The sequence below is a fragment of the Stenella coeruleoalba genome (genome assembly GCF_951394435.1).
Source record: "Stenella coeruleoalba genome assembly, chromosome: 16".
NCBI lineage: Eukaryota > Metazoa > Chordata > Mammalia > Artiodactyla > Delphinidae > Stenella > Stenella coeruleoalba.
Genome location: NC_137162.1, coordinates 2,784,709 through 2,804,078, shown reverse-complemented (window position 1 = coordinate 2,804,078; position 19,370 = coordinate 2,784,709). Strand labels below are relative to the sequence as shown.

The 19,370-nt window shown below is 46.5% G+C and overlaps 1 protein-coding gene across 1 annotated transcript in view; it reads right to left on the bottom strand.

Moving 5' to 3' along the window:
- Nucleotides 1–4,463: 4,463 nt before the first annotated feature.
- The window catches only part of LOC307175117 (uncharacterized protein C10orf143), a 39,067-nt gene continuing 24,160 nt past the window's right edge, over nucleotides 4,464–19,370 (bottom strand). The window contains exons 2-4 of the mRNA XM_079899993.1: nucleotides 16,595–16,768; nucleotides 16,434–16,496; nucleotides 4,464–5,456 (exon numbers count right to left, since the gene is read on the bottom strand). Coding sequence (XP_079756119.1) covers nucleotides 5,388–5,456; nucleotides 16,434–16,496; nucleotides 16,595–16,768 — 306 coding nt within the window. The 3' untranslated portion in view covers nucleotides 4,464–5,387. The remainder of the gene's footprint in view (nucleotides 5,457–16,433; nucleotides 16,497–16,594; nucleotides 16,769–19,370) is intronic.

Here is a 19,370-nt window from a genome sequence, read left to right as displayed (position 1 = left end):
CAGCCAAAAATAAATTTTTTAAAAAAAGTATATGTAAGAATATTTATCCAGCAATTTTTGTGATAGCAAGTAGATGAAAGAAAGAAAGAATGAATGAATGAATGCAAAGAACCTACATGCACATTAGACAGAAAGTGGGCAAATGCACTGTGTATTTTCAGTCAATGGAATACTATGCAGCCCTCTTTTTTTTTTTTTTTTTTTTGGCCATGCCGTGCGGCTTTTAGGATCTCAGTTCCCCCACCAGGGATTGAACCTGGGCCCTCAGCAGTGAAAGTGCTGAATCCTAACCACTAAACCACCAGGGAACTCCTGATGCTGCCCTTTAGGATGACAACCTAATACACGCTTACTGACATGAGAAGATGTACATGATGTTAACATCAAAAGTACAGGCCTACAGATGTGCGTGTCCACACAGAAAAAGATTTATAAGGATACACGCTGAAATGTAAGCATTAGTTACCTTTGCATAGGAATTATAGATGACTTTTTAAAAAAATACTTATTTTATTTGGTTGCACCAGGTCTTAGTTGCGGCAGGCGGGCTCCTTAGTTGCAGCTCCCGGGCTCCTTAGTTTCAGCTCACCAGCTCCTTAGTTGTGGCACGCATGTGGGATCTAGTTCCCCAACCAGGAATTGAACCTGGGCCCCCTGCATTGGGAGCGCGCAGCCTTATCCACTGCGCCACCAGGTAAGTCCCTGACTTTTATTTATTTATTTATAAATTTATTTTATTTATTAATTTTTGGCTGTGTTGGGTCTTTGTCGCTGCACACGTTTCTCTCTAGTTGCAATGAGCGGGGGCTACTCCTCGTTGCGACACGTGGGCTTCTCATTGTGGTGGCTTCTCTTTGTTTCGGAGCACGGGCTCTAGGCACGTGGGCTTCAGTAGTCGTGGCTCATGGGCTCAGTAGTTGTGGCACACGGGCTTAGTTCCTCCACGGCATGTGGGATCTTCCCAGACCAGGGCTTGAACCTGTGTCGCCTGCGTTGGGAGTGCAGATTCTTAACCACTGTGCCACCAGGGAAGCTCCCTGACTTTTATATTTATATTTCATTTCAACTTATCTAAAATTAAAATTTTTCTTTAGTAAGTGTGAATTTGAGGTATCATTTTGAAATGCGTTAAAAACAAATTTGAAAATAAACTATTTTAAAAGCAGGCAAAACGGTTCAAGTGATGTTAATAAGTCTTCGATAACCATTTACCATGCTTTTGAATTTTCTGAGAGTTTTGTAATTTGTTCCAAGGTTTAGAAACCATTATAAACTTATTTGGTAAAATGATAAAAGGTATGTGTTGATATTTTTGTCCCTACACAAAAAGCAAACAATGACAGATCATGATTAAGAAGAAATGGAAAATTTAATGGATGGATATTCATGTATATGTATATCTAATACACATACGCAAATGCCTGGTCTGTTTCCTCAGAGTATTCCTCCTCTTTTGACAAGAAGAGAAAGACGAAGCACCTTAAAGGGATAATCACATTTCATGCCGTCATGGGTGTGTCAAAACCCCGTTTCGTGGAATCTGTACAGGTTTTGCGTGTCGCTAGTCTGTTTTCATACCTGTGGTGTGGACAAATTGGTGTGGCAGGGAGAGGTGGTCCCTGTGCGGGGTCTCCGGGCGGCGGGCCTGCTTCCTGCCTGTCACATCCCCTTACATCCCGGCAGAGACAGACAGGCTCCCTGCAAACTTGTCTACGGACTTTAAAGCCAGCCCTTCCCCACCAAAGGGCACAGCTAGTGTCAGAGCCATCAAAACAATGGCCTGCTTGCCCCCAGGTGGGGTACCGTGCCACCTTTTAAAACGACGTTTTCCTACAATGATGTGGGAGCATGTTCACTACAAAACACTCAGAAGTAAAACAGAAGTCCACATCCGGAGGGCGGCCCGCCAGCAGGCCAAGGGTGGCAATGCGGGGTGAGGGGTTTTGTTTTCCTTTCTCTACTTTATTCTACATGAACAAGTATTATTTTTATAATCATAAAAAAGCCAATTAAGAAAGTTTTACCAAAACGTCGCCTCCCTCATCCTTTGCAGGCTGCAGGGCCCAAAAGGAGGCGGGTTGGGCGGGACAGAAGGGACGATTCCGGAGCCGGGGTGAAGTCAAAGGCCAGGTGGGCGAGGTGGGCTGCAGGACGTGCTGCCAGGCTCTGCAGCGCCAGAGGTCTCTGCTGGGCAAGAAGGCCTGCTGGTGGGCTCCGCGGGGCACAGGGGTGGTTCTGGAAGCCTAGACCCAGCACACTCTACCGCGGGCCTGTTCTACAGGGACAGAGAATGCTGAGGCCACACCTCCCAGGGGCCCCCATAAGCTCTTCCATGCTGCGTTTTCTCTTTACCATTTAAGAACTGTAGGAATTTAGGATAAAACTGCCGGTTCCCTCACGCTGGCTGGCTTCACTTCACCCCTCTTGTCACGTTCACACTGTGAGGACTCCTCATACAGGGCTTTTCCAGAGAAGGTCGCCTGCTCTGGTCTCAGAGGGGCCGTGTGGCAGGGCAGGGGACAGACCCTGAGCAGTGGCCAGGCCTCGGTCTCACTCCTGGGTCTCACACTAATGACAGCCTGTGGGTCACCAGACCCTTTCACAGAGGGACGGCAGCCGAGACGCTGGAGGCAGCGCGGGGAGGTGAGCCCTGACTGCACGTCCACCCAACTCTACCCAAGGGCGTCCGTCCTGCGCCAGGCAGGGTGCTGCACAGGGGCTCTTCCCCCCCCGGAAAGCTTTCTTTCAGTCCATGTAAACGGCTGGGGCGACCGCTGTGCTGCTTCAATTACCAAAACACCTAGCTGTGAACATGTGGTCACCTCCTCGCCCCATGAATTTGGGGGGAAAGGAAGAGCTTATACACAAAACAAAATGTTGTCATCTAAGAATTTTCACGTTTTCCATAAAAATTAAGATGTGTATCTCATTTGGAAAAGACAGAAGCAAATTAAAGCTCTTTAAAGATGTATTTTTAAGGCCACAAATCTCAATACTTTTTCTCGGCCCTGACTGGCGTTTCCTCATCAAGTCACGGCTCTGCGAGCTTGCTCGGGGTTAAGATGCTGCGGACAGAAAAGTCAGCTTTCTGTCCTGAACCTGGCAGTGCGTCCAGTGACTGGGTAATCCATATCACAGACGGTCGCACTAAGCTCCTTTCTGCCCCGTGTCTTCTGCCCCATCTTTCCAGTATGAGGTGCCTCCGTGACTACACACAGTGGTTTACGGGTCGGGCTCTTCGGGACGCGGATGCTGCAGCCCGTCACTGGCAGAGGACACGGCCACACAGCTAACACAGGGCAACACGGCGAGCATGGGGCTGCGTCCGCCCGGGCAAAGGACCCGAGAGCAAGCCTACGACCCAGTGGTTTCACCGGGACCCGCCTCTAGGTGACAAGGGCATCTCAGGGTGCCTGCAGACCCAGGGGAACAATGCCAGTCTCCACAGTCAGGCCATACACTGAAAACCCAAGAGAAGGTGAGAAATTCCCATTTTAACATAAAGGTGGTCCTGTGCCTGATAAGTTTAGTTGGGGAATCACACAGAACAGACTGGATACTAACATTTACTGAAATTCAGTTTAAGATTATAGAGCATTTTCAATATAAAAATAGGACTTTTAATTAAAAAAGAGTACATAAGCAGCTCTGGAAACATCCACAAAACAACAGAAAAGTATAAAGTGGGGCGACATCTGGATATGGCTCCATAAGCTACAGGGTTCTCAAACCTCACGGGAAGTTTGATACTGAATTTTTTAAACTTTTAAATAAAGTAATTGATCTTCTTCTCAAGCAAGATGCATTTGAAAGGAGGCTTCATGAGGAGTAACATTTGGAGGCTCTTCTGGCTTTGGAGCGGAGGAGGACGTGGGATTTCCTGACGGGAGGGTACCGGGCGCTATCTGAACAGGTGGGCACACACATCCACTCAGGAGAGGTTTACATTCGCTGGCACATGAGGGTTCAAAACCACAACTGGAATCTTCCTTTTTCAGCTTGCATCTTCTACCAACTCTCCAGATGGTTAAAATGTCCCTACAATGATAAAACAGCATGTCGTGGGAATCAATTTACCTTGGCTTCACATTCACCAACACAAAGCACTGCATTTAAAACGGCTGAGCTAACACTTATTTCTGCGGTAAGTACATATTTATAGAATATATATAAAATACTATAAGATATTTAAAGCACTTCCTACAGTGCCTGGTACACAGAATGTTCTCAATAAATGTTACTTCTCTTCTCTCCCACAGTTCTATGAGAGGGAAAAAAAATAAAAATCATTTATAAATTCATAAATAGTTTTTAAAAATGATGTCTAAATATGGAATATGATTCAGCACAAAAGCACTGCAGCAGGGGCCAGGGTCTGGAAGTAACCCAGCGTCGGGAGGATCCGCACCCGGTCCCCCGCCCTCCCCGCCCCTGGAGCAGACCTCCTGTCTCCTCACCTTCGCCCGCAGAAGTCACTAGGAGCACCGGACGGCTGGGGGCAGACCCGTGGCCAGACACTGTGCCACCATGAAATGAGAGGTCTTGTCCAGCAACCAAAAACCTTTATCACACTTGCCACTGTCCCGGCAAAGAGCAGTGTGGCTCCGTGGCCCCTGGGAAGAGGCTGGCAGGGCACCCCTGCACTCCAAGGCTGCGCCGTTGTGGCAGAAGGCTCGCTGCGCTGGCTGAGGCCAGGAAGGGAGTGGTGGGCCAGGCGGTGGGGGGACAGAGCAGTCCGGTCCACGATGGCATCCTGTTTCCTGGAAGGCGGGTGCTGCCCTGAGCCACGGGGACCCAACAAGAGAGACTGAGGACTTGCGGTCGGCAAGGGAAGCAGCACCCAGGCTCGTGAACACCCGTTTCACACGGATGGCTCACTGGGGTGACTGGAACGGGATGCTGTGGCTGATGAACCTGACGAGGGGTGGGGAAGGCTTCACACACGTGGACCGTGGAGGCACAGCAGAACCTTACAAGATGGGAGATGGCACCCCAGGCAGTGAGAACGGCAGGTCAGAGTGTTCCGGAACCAGAGCAGCTGCCTGGGTGACCGAAGCCAGGGTTCATGGTGCACAGAGACAGGGATGGGAGATCTGCCTGGAAGGTCAGGGGAGGTCAGGCTGGGCCAGGCTGCAAAAGGTCCTGAAGACCACGATGAATACAGAGGCTGGATTTGTTCAATGGACCTGTGTTTTCCAAAACAGTCTCAGAAGCACATGTATAACAGGCGTCCCTTGACAAAAGGATGTTCTAGAAATACTAGGCTGAGCAAAATCAAACCCATCTCTTCACTTGATTCTCGGGACCAACAGTCTAATGTACATCACACCTCCAAAGGTGGGGAAAGGAAGCAGCATTTCCCGAACTTCTCTGGCCGGAAACTCTTGTCAGGAGCCCCTGAGCAGCAGGGCCCCCAGTGGGGAGGCGGGGAAGAGGCCAGACAGAGGGTGGAGGCTCTGTGGAGGGGCCGCGGGAGAGGTAGAGGAGGGGACAGGTCAGCAGGCAAGGCTGCAGAGAAGACGGGCCTCTCGGGAGAGACACTGGGACTGGGGGGAGGGGCGGGGAGAAGACGAGCGACTCTTTTTAATTAATTTCATCATCATCATCGTCAACACCACCACGTGGGTCAAAAAAATTTTTTTTGTTGAAAAGGTCTTCAGTGAGATGTCTCATTCCTGCCCCCACCCCCACCCGCCTGCTTGGGTGGGGTGTGTATGAAGCCACGCTGAAGGCAGAACAAATAGGACTTAGGACAATCGGACGCGCGAGGCACAGCAACAAGAGCACTGAGACCTAGAACCTCCCACACAAAGGAACCACTCATTGAAACCTCCCACCCAATCTCTGTTCCCTGACCCGACTTCAGGTTCCCACATCACCATGTTCTTCTCCCCACAGTCCAGTTTGTCAGTGTTCCTCTCAAAGCCCCCCTCAAAGCTCAGACCCCCAGGGGCACCCACAGAGGACCTGTCCTGTCCCTGATACAGATGTGAGGCCTGACGTCCTCAGACTCCGACACACCTGGTGGCAGGGACCAGCCACTGGAGGCACGTCTGATGGGGGATGTCTGGGCACTGAGCCCCTGATTTGGGTTCATGCTTTAGAGGGACCCCTCTGGCCGTACCTCTCCATGGATGTTCCCACCCAAAGGCCCTGTCCCCTTCTGGAGCCTATCCCCTGGCTAGGCCAGCCTCTCCTGCAGGTGCATTCTCCTGAGATCACAGCACATCACTAGTGTGATTGCTGCAAGCCTGAAAGATGCCCACGGGCCGGGTGCTTGCTGGAGAGGGGTGTGATGTGGGAGCAGGAACGTGGATGGGGTGGACGTGTCCACGTGCACGTGCTCAAGGCCCCTTGTCATGCAGGACAAGGCCTGAGCTGAGGAGGGGGGTGGGCCAGGGGCCAGCTTTCCCTCGTTCCACCATGTCCCGGCGTGGCACTCTGAGAAATTCAAGAATTCTATATTTGAACCTGGCCTTCCACCTTGTTAGGAAGGATTATTTGTCTGTATAAGTCTGAAGTAGTGCTGGAGAGCAGGGCACAACCAAGGAAAAGAAGACTTGATTCCTGCGGTCACGTTTTACCTCTGTTCCAGATTGTCCCATAGCTCCCGTGTGCTGGAACGTGTCCTAGCCTAATCCGCTAGGGCCCTTCTAGGAGGCGGGCATGGCCGACGCGAACAAAGCTTAGTACTTATCGGTACCCAACGACAGCGTCTGGTGAGCAGTTCAAACAACGGTGAGCACACGATGTTTATAATCAGTCCCCTACTGAATATCTTTAAGGGGATCAAGTTTGGGAAGCATCCATTTAGACCCAGGAAAGGGTAAGTGGGTAGCACTGAAGTCAGGGGAGGTAGCGTGAGATGATACCCCACAACCTTCTCCACTCCTCTGAGGCTGAGTCAGGTGCTCACGCTGGGAAGGAAGACACAGGCCTGAACCCAGGCCCAGGCTTCTGCAGGGCGCAGCTCCACCAGCCACAGCAGTGCGACAGGCAGCGCTCTCACCTCAGATGTACAAGGATCAAGAGCTTTGCAGAGGAGCTGTTGTTGAGCTTGTGAGACAAACAGGCAACTTTAAAAATAGGGTATAGGGGCCCGCACGCCACAACTCCCGAGCCTGTGCTCTAGAGACCGTGAGCCACAACTCCTGAGCCCGCGCCCTAGAGACGAGCCACAACTCCTGAGCCTGCGCTCTAGAGACTGCAAGCCACAACTCCTGAGCCCGCGCCCTGGAGCCCACGCACCACAACTCCTGCGCCCATGCCCTAGAGCCAGCGCACCACACTACTGAGCCCACGCTCTAGAGACCGCAAGCCACAACTACTGAGCCTGCGCTCTAGAGCCCGCGAGCCACAACTACTGAGCCCACGTGCCACAACTACTGAGCCCACATGCCACAACTACTGAGCCCACGTGCCACAACTACTGAGCCCGCATGCCACAACTACTGAAGCCCACGCACCTGGAGCCTGTACTCCGCAACAAGAGAAGCCACCACAATGAGAAACCCACACACCTCAACAAAGAGTAGCCCCACCCACCACAACTAGAGAAACCCTGCGCACAGCAACAAAGACCAAACGCAGCCAAAAATAAAGAAATAGGGTGTAAGGATGAATGTATATATTCTAGGAAAAGTCTTGAGTTTAAGACCAAAAAAAATTGTAGGCACAGCTTTCCTGGACTTCAAAAGCAGGCATTAAGGACAGACTCTCCAAAATACATATAGGCTGTTCTCTTACATAAGTTTGCTTTATCTCAAATTCATTGACATGGGCTCAGGAAGGGACATCCTGGCACCTTGGGGGGGATGCTGACGTCTTAAGAGGCTGCCCTGGAAGGAGCCTCAGGAGCTTAAAGAGCCCACTTACCCAGTGCTGCTGCTGCTTTTAAAAAAGATTTTTGTTGCTGTTTTCTTTTTACCTTTTGACCCCCTTCACCAATTTCTCCCCCCCCCCACTTCTGGCAACCACCAATCTGTTCTCTGTATCTATGAGCTTTTTTTTTTTTTTTAAGATTCCACATATAAGAGAGATCATACAATATTTGTCTTTTTCTGTTTGACTTACTTCACTTAGCATAATGCCCCGAAGTCCATCCATGTTGTTGTAAATGGCAGGATTTCCTTCTTTTTATGGGTGAATAATATTCCATTGTATGTATAGCGCAATTTCTTTAACCACTCATCCATCCTATTTTTGCATGTTTTTCTTCTATTCAACAATCTTGTTGAATATTAGTTCTAGTAGTTGATCTGTAGATTTTCTTGGATTTTCTATGTAGATAATAATATCATCAGGAAATAACAATTTAGCTTTCTTCCTTCCCAATTCTTGTTGCCATTGTTTCTTTTTCCTTGTTTAATTGTCTGAGTTAGAAACCCTGGTAAGCAGACAGAAAACAAACTTGTGTTTTTCTCTTCATCAGCAGAAATGCCCACCTAGTGTGAGGATCCTTAAACCTTACCAGGATAAACCTTCTATTTCTGGTTTTATCATGAGTGTGATCTGGAGTAACTGAACACTGTTTCTGTCTCTATTAAGATGATCATTTGTTTTTTTTCCTCCTCCTTTGACCAAACAATGTAGTCATTTTTCTAATGCAAGTCATCCATGTGTTCTTCAGGTAGGATTTCTTTAAACCTATAAAGCCATCTGGGATGGTAGCCTTTGAGAACATTCCCAAATTATTCCATTGTGATTGGTCTACATTCTCTCTTCCAGAGTCAGTTTTGGCAAGTGAATTACTATGGGGGGAAGAGAATTCCCACTGCACTGGTCATTCTAGCTCTGAGCCTAGCACAGCCACGTGTTCACACAGGACAGTCCCCTTAGCATTTCAGAGCGTTATTCCAAGGTCTTTGGTGTCTGTTACTAATGGGGGGTCTGTTGTCACTCAAGTCCCTGTTTCCTCATGGATACCAGTCCTGTCTCTCTAGCAGCTCTCCAGGATTCTGTCTTTAATGTTCTTCAGTTTCACCATGATGGATGTGCACATACATCACATCCAAGACTCACCAGGACTTCTCAGAAACACAACAAAGTATAGACAGCAATATAACAACCCCCATGACCCATCACATAGCTTAAGAGGTAAAATATTACAGATATGACTGAAACACGCACCATACCTGAGCCCTCACTCCCTAGGTAGGAATAACCTTCTCATGCTGAACTCAGTCTATCATTCTCAGGAATGTTTTTATCCTTTTAGTTAATATGTATCGACGTTTTACTTGTTGAAAATTGTATCTAAATGGTGTCATTTTCTTCTGTAATTTCCTTTTCTGAGTCCATCCATTCTCACTGCAGTGTGTATTTCACTGAATAAATATAGCCAATTCATTTATCCATTCTCCTATTGATGGACGTCTATGTGGTTTCTGGCTTTCTGCTAAGCAAACAATGCTACAATTATTTTGTACACATTTCCCTGGGCACATCTGAATATGTACCTAGTATTGAAACTTCCAGGCCACAGGGACACCCACCATCACCTTTACTAGACATCTGCTCTCCAAGTCACTATGCCAGGTTATACCGGCTCCACTGAAGTGGACAGACCCTCCAGGTCCACACCCTCACCCACACTCACATCAGCAGACATTTTTATTTTTGGTGCTTTAATTGCACGCCCTTAATTATTAGAGAGGTTGAATCTCCACTTAACATTTATTGGCTGACCGGGTGTCCTCTTCTCTGAACTGCCAGTTCATGTACTTCACCCCTCTGTCTGCTGCTCTCTGTTTTGTGTGTTGCAAATGTGTCCCCTGCTTTATGGTATCTTCTTAAACAGTGAAGGAGCAATTTTGATATGCAACGTCTTATGTGCATAGTCAAATATGTTAGTCCTTTCCCTTTGGGTTTATTAGTTTTTATAAATCTTCCCAACGTCATAAATATATTCTCCTATACTTTCTACTGAAGGTTTTAAAGGTTTCTTTGTTTCGGGGTTTTTTTCCCCCACATTTAGGTTCTTTACCTTTCCCCCACTTCCCAGAATTGATTTTTGTGTGGGGTAGAGATCTAATTTTATTTTTCCTCACATGTGGATAGCCAATTGTCCTGGCACAATTTATAGAGTGACTGGTCATTCCCAGCTGACTTGTAACACATTGTCTGTAATATATCCAGCTGCCATATATGCACTGGAGCTACATTGCTTGGTTAACTGAAGCTCTCAGTTTTATTCACTTGTCTGTCTGTCTACCCCTAGGCCAATAACACTGTCTTAATTACTACAGCTTTGTAATATATCTTGACATCTGATTGGTGATCTCCCTCACCTTGTTCTTCTTCAAAACTACTTGTCTACAAATGCCTTTCTTCAATTTTGGGAAATTCTCAGCCATTACTCTTTTCAAATCAGATCTTTTCATTATCTTTTTCTCTCCCATATTCTAAATTCCTTCCTTCTAGATTCCCTAATGAACCTTCTCATTCTTTCCTCTGACTGCTAATCACACTTTTTATCTCTTTATCTCTCTTGCTGTATTTTGGATGATTTCCCCAGATAAATTTCCTAGTTCACTAATTCTGTCTTCAACTGTGTCTAACCTGAGAATTTTTTTTCACTTCAATGACTGTATCATTCATTTTTAGAAGTTGTTTCTTTTTTTTTTTTAACCTCCCAATTCCTTTTTCATACCATCCTTTTCTGCATCATGGCTCTAATTCTTTTTAAGTCATTTTTAAAATTCTTAAAATATTTACCTTTATAGTGAACTTCAGGTTCTTCTATTAATTCAGATTCTTACAGGTTTGTATTCTCCTGTTTGTTAAGAGTTCCTGACGCCACTCCCCTACTCCACCCCCCAGCCCCACCACGGTAGATTTGTTTACATAGCTTATATCACTGTATTGTGACCTTACGCACAGTGCCAGCTGTTTCACCTCTGAATCCTATACGCTTTGGATGGTGGAAGCATCCCTCCAGGCGGATTCTGACTTTGCCACTAACCGAGGCCTTAAGGACTTTAATAGTCCGTGTCTATTTTTATGTTCACGCTTTAACTTTTGATTTTTGTAGCACTGAGACAGAATAAACTTGGAGCCCACACCCATGTACGACCGGTACTTTAACTTCTAACCCTCTTTTATGGTATAGGCAGATCTTCAAGGCAGAGAACTTTAGGGAAGGGTCCAAATTCTAGCTCCCACATCTCCACTGGCCAAAGTCTCATCTATCTCTGGACATCAGCATTCTAGCCCCCATGCCCTGGGCCCATTCTACTACCAAACCCAACAAAGGCCAAGACCTAACAACAGCCACAAAGGAATATGTTTGTATCCACTGCTCTGCTTCTCTCTTCACTTATTATACTATTAACTATGTATCTAATGTTTTTATCTGTAGCAGGAAGGGATACATTTGCATTAGCTTAGTCTAACGTGCTTGTAGGAAATCTAAATTGCATTTTTCTTAAAACACTATCTTTTCTGTAAAAATCCATTTCACCGTCTCCTCATAGTATAACATTTTATTCCTAGAGAAAGGTTTAGTTTTGTTCTTCTAGTCACCTGAAGGCTATCTGTTCCTTCAGAGCCTGGAAATGATCTCAACAACACAGTTAAAAATTTTTAAACTCTTTTTCTGGCATCCATATTCAGAGAAAGCATTTACCATCAGAAGTTATATCCAAAGATTCTGGCAGCAGGTCTATTCAAACTCGTCCATTTTGGGATTCACGTCTGGCTACGCTGACACAGCCAAACTCCTCTCTTGGCCAGCTTGTTCTTCCACCGTTTGAATAATTCAGCCCTACGTCTCAGCCAGGAAGCTCTCACTGTGTCTGGGAACAACATCCACGAAGACCCACCACCTCACACTGTGCTCCTCAGAGGGGTTGGAGCAGGTCGTCACTGTGCACTGTCCGGGAGTGCTGCTGCCACACGGGCTATGAGCACAGGACCAGCCAGAAGAGCGGGAAGAGGAGAGGGCTGTGGTGTCGGTCCTGGGGCCGCCACCTCCCCATCAGCCATGGTGCCCAGTGGGCCAGTCACTTAACCCCTGTGGACCTCACTTTCCTTATCTGTAAGGTGACAGGGTTAGACCGGTGACCTCTGGGGTCCCTGACAGACCTCAGGGAAAACGCACAGAGCGCAATTTGATTCCTACAGAATGAGCAATGAAATTCCCGTTGATCCCTCTATGACTGTGTTTCCTTCTCTCAGGACGTAAGAGTAAAGGACTCACGAGGAGTAACTGTTGCTGAAACGGGACACGAAGACCAGCCCACTGCACACAGATCTGTCTTCACCTACAGCACAGTGTTACCTTCTCATCCTCGGCCCTTGCTCCTGCCTGACCCCCCGGGCCCAGGAGAGAGAGAGAATCCTGTTTACACCAGCTTCCGGGTCCATTCCGTTTCAGTGCAGTATTTACAGATGCTACAGATGTAGGAAGCAGTGGCTAATAAGACAGATAGGTAAATAAAATAAGGCAAATATTTTAAAGGTCACCCATTTGGAGATAAGAAGTAGTACAAGGAAAAAAATGTATCCATTCAGAATCAGAATCATCATCCCTGGGCTCCTCCTGCCGTCCCTACAGGGAAAACGGAGCCCAGACAACAGCTGGACGTGCCCCCCGCCCAACGTCTACTCTCACGTCCCGCCTCTCTTCTTCCCCTCCCCCAACACCACTGTCCGGCAAAGGATTTCCACGTCAAAAAGTGAGTAACATCGAAGCTTATTAAGGCTGCTCCCTTAGTATTTGCCCTCAACACTAACAAACAGTCTGTTATCCAAAATCAATCTGTCGGGGATTGGGGGTGGGGGGTGGTCCACAATACCCAAAACATCCTGTTTTGCATGTTGGCTTTTATGTGGCAATTCACTACCAGCTTGGGTTAAAAACCCAATAACCTGAGATAAATTGAAGCAAAGGAATACCAGTGATGTGCAATACATAAGGCCTACCTTTTTCAACTTAACGCCCAGGTTCTCCACTCTGTGGGCACTCCTAAATGCTGAGCCTGCTGGGCAACCAAGACCCACAGGCCTACATTTAAAACTGCAAGGCTTTTGTTTTCAGGAGGATTTGTCCACTCCTTAGATGATTAGCCCAGGTGGGGTCCAGTCAGAAAAGGGAAATCAATCTAGGTATTTCATACACAGGGATTCAACTTCACAAGTGACGGAGGAGAAGAGAAGCCACACAGGGGAAGGGAGGCAAATATTCCCCCAGTAGAAGCCCCACCCTCCTGCAGGCTGGGAGGACAAAGGGAGGAGATGGTGTGACTGCAGAGCCCCAGAGCTGGCCAGGAGCTGGGACCGGAGGGAGGGGCTGCGAGGCTGCCTTGGGCGGGGGAGGGGGAGGGAGCCATGCCCTGGGAGATGCAGGGGAGACGAGCGTGGTGAACGGAGCTGAGAGAAAACAGACAAGTGACCGTCACGCGGACCCAATAAAGTCTGAAGGTGGCCCCTTCCCTGAGGAGCTGTAGAGCATCAGTGGCCAGGTACCATTCAGAAAACGGGGTGCTGTCCCCCCAGCGAACATCTTAACTCTGTTCTTCCTGTAGTTTCCTGCATGATAATGCCCACCGCTTTCACGCATCTTCCTTTCATTATCATGGAGACCTCTCGCAGCCTCACTAGGTTTCATTTAATGGGCAGAATCTCCAAGAAGAGCGTGATTTCCATGGCACACCTGGCTGCCATGGACCCCTGTGCCAGGCGGGCTGAGCTGACCGAGGAAGGAAGCTGGCTGCAAGGCGCAGCCCGGCCTTGGGACCACTCGTGGAAGGAAAGGAGCCTGCTAGAGACGGCGACCATCACCCTGCTCCTGGCCTTGCAGCCTGGACGGTGCACAGCAGTGAGGGCAGCCTGCCCCGGGGTCGGGGGTGGACACCCCAAGTGACATAACACTATGTCCCACCACCACAATTGGGGATGGCTTCACCCCAGTTGTCCGTAACATGAGCAGGGTGACTCAGGGTGAAGAGGAGTTGTTTCTAAATAATAACTTGTACTAGGAGTTGAACCTGAACAGTGATCACCCTAAGAAACTGTCAGCAACGACTGAAACAGTCATCCCCGCTACAGTGAGCTGGAACAGACCAAACAGGAGACTCGTGTGCCCGCCTGGAAAATGAGTTTGAGAAGGTCTACAGAAAAAGTCCTTGCATAGTGAGCAACGACTCATGGTAACAACAAGGAAAAGCTTCGCGGGAGAAAGACAACAGGAACTCAGGCAGCGGGCTTAGACAGCCACGTGAGAATTCAGAGCAGAAGCCATCTATCAGCTGATACCCTGCTGAGGTCAGAAATACCCAGAGAACTGGGATGCAAAGGAGGTTTTCAGGGATAAGCAGCAAACAAGCTGAGAAACACAGGTCTACGTTTTCTGTCAGGGATTCCACACAAACTCCCCAATGTAACCTCTGCTTCTCTTTGAGCCAAGGTCGCCATCCCGGGTCAGCTATGGGAACTGTGGGCCAGGACAGGGCGGGCTTGTGTGTGAAGTGGGGGGCACACTTGTGAATGGAGCTGTGTGTTTAATAAAGTCTTCTGAAATTTGGAATTGCTGCCCATCAGTGATTTACCGTTAAGCACTTCTCCCTGGGATCTTGCACTTCTAAAAATACTATTTGCTTTTTATTTAACACTGAGCCTTTTGATGTTCTAGAATACAAAAATAGTGTCTTATTATTTTAAAAGCTTAAGAGAGAAACTAGCCATATTATTAGAAAAAGAAGATATATGCAGCTATAGTCTGTTCAAATATCAAGAGGTGTGACTTTTCAAATTCACATTTCAATCTTTATTTACATAAGACTTTTAGAAGTAGTGGGTGTAAATATTAAATCACCCAAGCTTGGGTGAAATTTTATTGAGAATAACTACAAATAAAGGGAAACTGATTTTTTAAAGTCACTTTCTGAAATTTAGATGAAAAGAATATCGAGCATTAACAAAAAAATGATATATTTACATATCAATATAGGTTTTCTGTGCGCAGATTCATCTCCTAGGAAACATACAGAGGCAAGCTTGGGGAATTACAAAGGAAGGAAAACCCTAATCAAATAGGTACTGTTGTTCAAACAGAACATTAGCTTAAATGATCCAATCAGCTGCTTGGGCCAAATTTTTTTTTCTTTAAGCCCTACGTGCCAGAAGACGACCTCTCAGAGCATGAAGAACCCACATTACGTTCCAACTGTTTGCCCAGCAGATGGGGGATTTGAAAGATACATTCCATGGAAATGGGATAAGAACAAGGAAGGTCCTGGTTAGTCACCAGCATCAATGCAATCTACCCATAATGGGGTCGCACTGTTTACTCGAAATCCAGGGCATGTTTGGCAGTTACAGTGAATCAACCGAAATACGGTAAGTTCAAGTTGCTGGATCTTTGATTTCACCATTGTTCAGGATTACGCCACAAAACGCAATACAACCTGCGGAAAGTTCCCGGAAGATAGAGGACAAAAAGTAGAGAAGCACATTGGGGCAGGTCTGCCACCAACCTTTGTCTTCATATTTGTCTGATGACGTCACAGAGTCAGAGGTTCGCATGGGCGATAACTGACACAGTTCTAGGCCTCAGTTTAAAAGAGTCATTGCCTCTCACTATAAAACAAGTTGCCTGCAATGCAGCACGTGAAGACTATAGTTTACTGACTCAGTCTTTTGCTTATCAAAAACAGCAATGTGTTTCTCTATAAAGATCTTTAGGGGGCAATCCTGAAAATAATTTCCACATAGAAAGCAGGAGTGTCTGTGTGTGTGTGTGTGTGTCTGTGTGAGTAAACACAATTCTATCTTACTGCAATATGAAGACCGCAAATTTAAAATTAAAAAAACAAAAACAAAAACCAAGAATTACAGCGGTTTCAAACCTATTAACTTGTTTTTAGAACAAGTTCAGAATTAGTAACGAGGGTATCATGATGCTAATGCACACTTTACGATTTTCTGCCCAGCACAGGAGACTGAGAATCTGACTCTGGTCACGTTAAGACCTCCCTTTACTTTGAATTAATGGTGTGAATACTGTGTTTCTCCTTCTGAAATCTGTGGTTTGTGTGAAGTTTATGCAAACATGAAAGAAAAGCTTAAAGAGGGAAAAGAGAAAAAACAACGTTGATTCCTATTTGGATAAGTAAATGAGGTTAGGACTTTTCTCTAAGATGTACTCAAATAACCTCTATTTTAACCATATCCAGAGACCTGTTCCCTTCCCTGAACCCTGTGTTTTAGAAAGAACTTAAAATGTATATTCAATTTCTACTTCCAGTCTGAAGCTGGAAACAAATCAGTCCGCAGCCGGGTAGAAAGCTAAGAAAAGCTTGTCTGCACCTTCTTATTTACATCCCTCATTCCTTAGAAACGTATCTGCTGTTTTTATGAACTTTGTTTTATGGATCTAATATTTAAGGCCAAGTCTATCTTTTATGTCACAGCAAGAAGGTTAATGTACTTACAGACTCCCCCGCAATGCATCTTGGGCAAGGCTGGGCCCAGCTCTTTCCACCGTCCTGAGGAACCTATTTAACAAATCACAGCGGCAGGTGAATCAGAACGGTGGTTATTTACACTTTTCATTAGACATTTAAAGGCTGGTTTGGTGGGAGCAGAAACCTACCCCCACGCTTGGTCGCCCCTGGCCACCGTCTGGCCTCGGTGCAGGGAGGTGGCCTCTGGGCTGGGCATCTGGTGACTCGGGCTCCTTGCTGCCCCAGGATGTGGGCACGCGCACCTTCACCCGGGGGCAGCCCCACTCCTGCGCCGCTGCTTCTAATCTCCTGCATGCCCGTTTCTGCAACAAACAAAATCTCACTTGAGATGGCCTCGTAAAGCACACGACACTCTAATTGAATTTGCTTTCTGAGAACCTCAGCTGCAAAGACAGACCCCTGTGGAGCTGGGAAAGTTTATAGGACATTTGAGGAGATGACTTTAAACTTTATCTTTCGGGAATAAACACCATCAATTACACTTAACCTCATTATTTCTAGCATTGTCTGATATTTACTTAGCTTTACGGATTTAAAATAGTCATTTTAAACAATTTTGGCTGAAACTCTTGTAATAAACTATTGTGACTGGTTTATTGATATTGAAAATGTACAAAACCTATAAATTTTGTTCAAGAAACTGGCTATATGCTTCAATACATTTGGCCTGGTATCAAGGCAAATACTTCCTTAATACAATATGAATAATTCACATGTGGATAATTCTTTGTCTTACTGACACTGAAGAGTAAACTAATTTTATTTATTTCAAAAGTTGCACACACAGCCCATAACTGATAACCTTTGGGAAAGTCAGCATTTGGCTTTTGCTTCTCCATGAACTAAAGATGAATTACAAAAGCAACCCTCCAACGCTAAAGGAAAACGGTTCACTCTCTAAGTGCGAAGACTGTGTACTTTGCAGGGTAACGATGTTTTCAGTGACACAGAGCTGAGGGTCAGGACGTCCACCCCTTGCCAGCGCCAGCATTCCATCCTGGGTCCCTGGGCCAGAGGGCGGCCCCGCTGGTGGACAGCTCCCACCTGAGTCAGAAAGCACCCTAGCACACGGGCGGCCTGCACACCCTCTTCAGTCACTGGCAAACCATCGTCATGACTGGGGCCAAATCTGTTCATTATCTGTCCTATTATTTATTTATGGTTTTCTAAATTGACTTTTTTTTACTTAATGGGTTTATCTAATATATTGATAGAAACCTCCTATCATGGGTTTAGAGTGCCAGGGTTACTCTTCCCTAACATGTCTTAAAACAGATACCTGAGGATGAAAATGGAAAACGTTGACATCTGAGCCCCTTAAACCATTGAGAATAATGTCCTGGGATAAATAAAGTGTGGAATCCATGCGGCTGAGACAAGGGCAGAGGCAGTCGCCCCTCTCCCTACAGTTCTTCCTGAATACCAGGAAATACAGAAAGGTCACAGTCACTTCTGCACTGAACCACACCCTGGGCACAACCTGAAATCAGAGAACACTGACATCTGAGAATACGGCCAGCGAGAAAGAAAAGCCACCAAACCCCAGTGCGGGGTCCCCTCTACTCCAGCCCACACCCCCAGCGTGGCTCCACGCTGAGCAAGGGCAGAAGCTGTGAGCTGGACGGAGCGGGGACGCCAGTGAGGGTGTGAGTGATCTGCCCCCGGAAAGCCCACCCAGACACGGCAGCTCGCGGGGAGCCTGAGCCCTGGAGCACAGACTCCGGGCAGGGCCTCCAAAGTCCACACCGTGGAAACAGACGCCATTTAAAGAGGCTCTCCTCCAAACTCACAGGTCCTGAGAGGGAAACAGGCAAATGAGTTGGGGGAGTGCCCCTTGGGTGCTGGGTGGTGAGAAGGAGAAAGAGGGGAAGTTAGGGTCCTGCAAGCCACGAGGACCATAATACCAGGAGCCTCACACCCTCCCCTGTCCATCACCAAAACAGACAGACAGACACCTGCTATACCTGGACTCAGCCAAATTAACAGAAGAACTGCCATTAGACCAGCAATCTTTACAAAACATCCATTAACATAAAAATCCCTCCTGAAAAACAACCAGGAATCAAAAGAAGATTGTAATTCAAACAGTCTAAAAACATACTTAAACGCTCAAACAAACATTTGAAGATATGAAAAACCACCTTGAATTAGAAATGTAAAAACAGAAAGGGACAAAAGCAGGGAGAAACCAAGAGAGACTTGAATGAGTTCACTAAAGTAATGGAAGGAAAAAAGCACAATTATCTCAGAAATGAGGAATAAATTATAAAATGCAATAAGGAGAATAAATTCAAATGAAAATAAAGGGCACTAAAGAAGGACAGGAGCACAACCAAGAGAAGGAAAAGAACATAAAGGAAAAAAAAAGGGTAGGAAAGGAAGCAGTGGAAATGGAAGACAAAGAAGGAATAGTGTTCATAAATCAGAGTTCCCAAAAGAGGAAAACAAAATAATGGAGCAAAGCTAATGTTTAAAACTGTAACCTAAGAAAACTTCCCCAAAACAAAAAAAATGACTGAATCTTAAAATGAAAAGGCTCACAGGGCACCTGGGAAAATTAACCCAGAATGATCAACGCTGAGATATATCCTAATAAAACTAGGAGATTTCAAAGATAAAGATAAAATCCTCAAGGCCCCTGGGCATGCAGATCAATGAGAGTGCAAAGGAACTGGACTGGCATCAGGTTTTTCAAAACCAACATACAAGTAAGATGACAATGGAGAAACATTCTTTTCAATCTCAAGGAAAGAAAATATGAAATAAGAATTTTAAATCCAGCAAGCTGTCCTTCAAATATCAAGATTACAGAAAAAGAGTTTCAACATACAAGAATTTAGAGAATACCACACCCATCAGCCCTTCCTGAGGATTCTACGTGAAGGTAAGCTTTATCTCACCAAG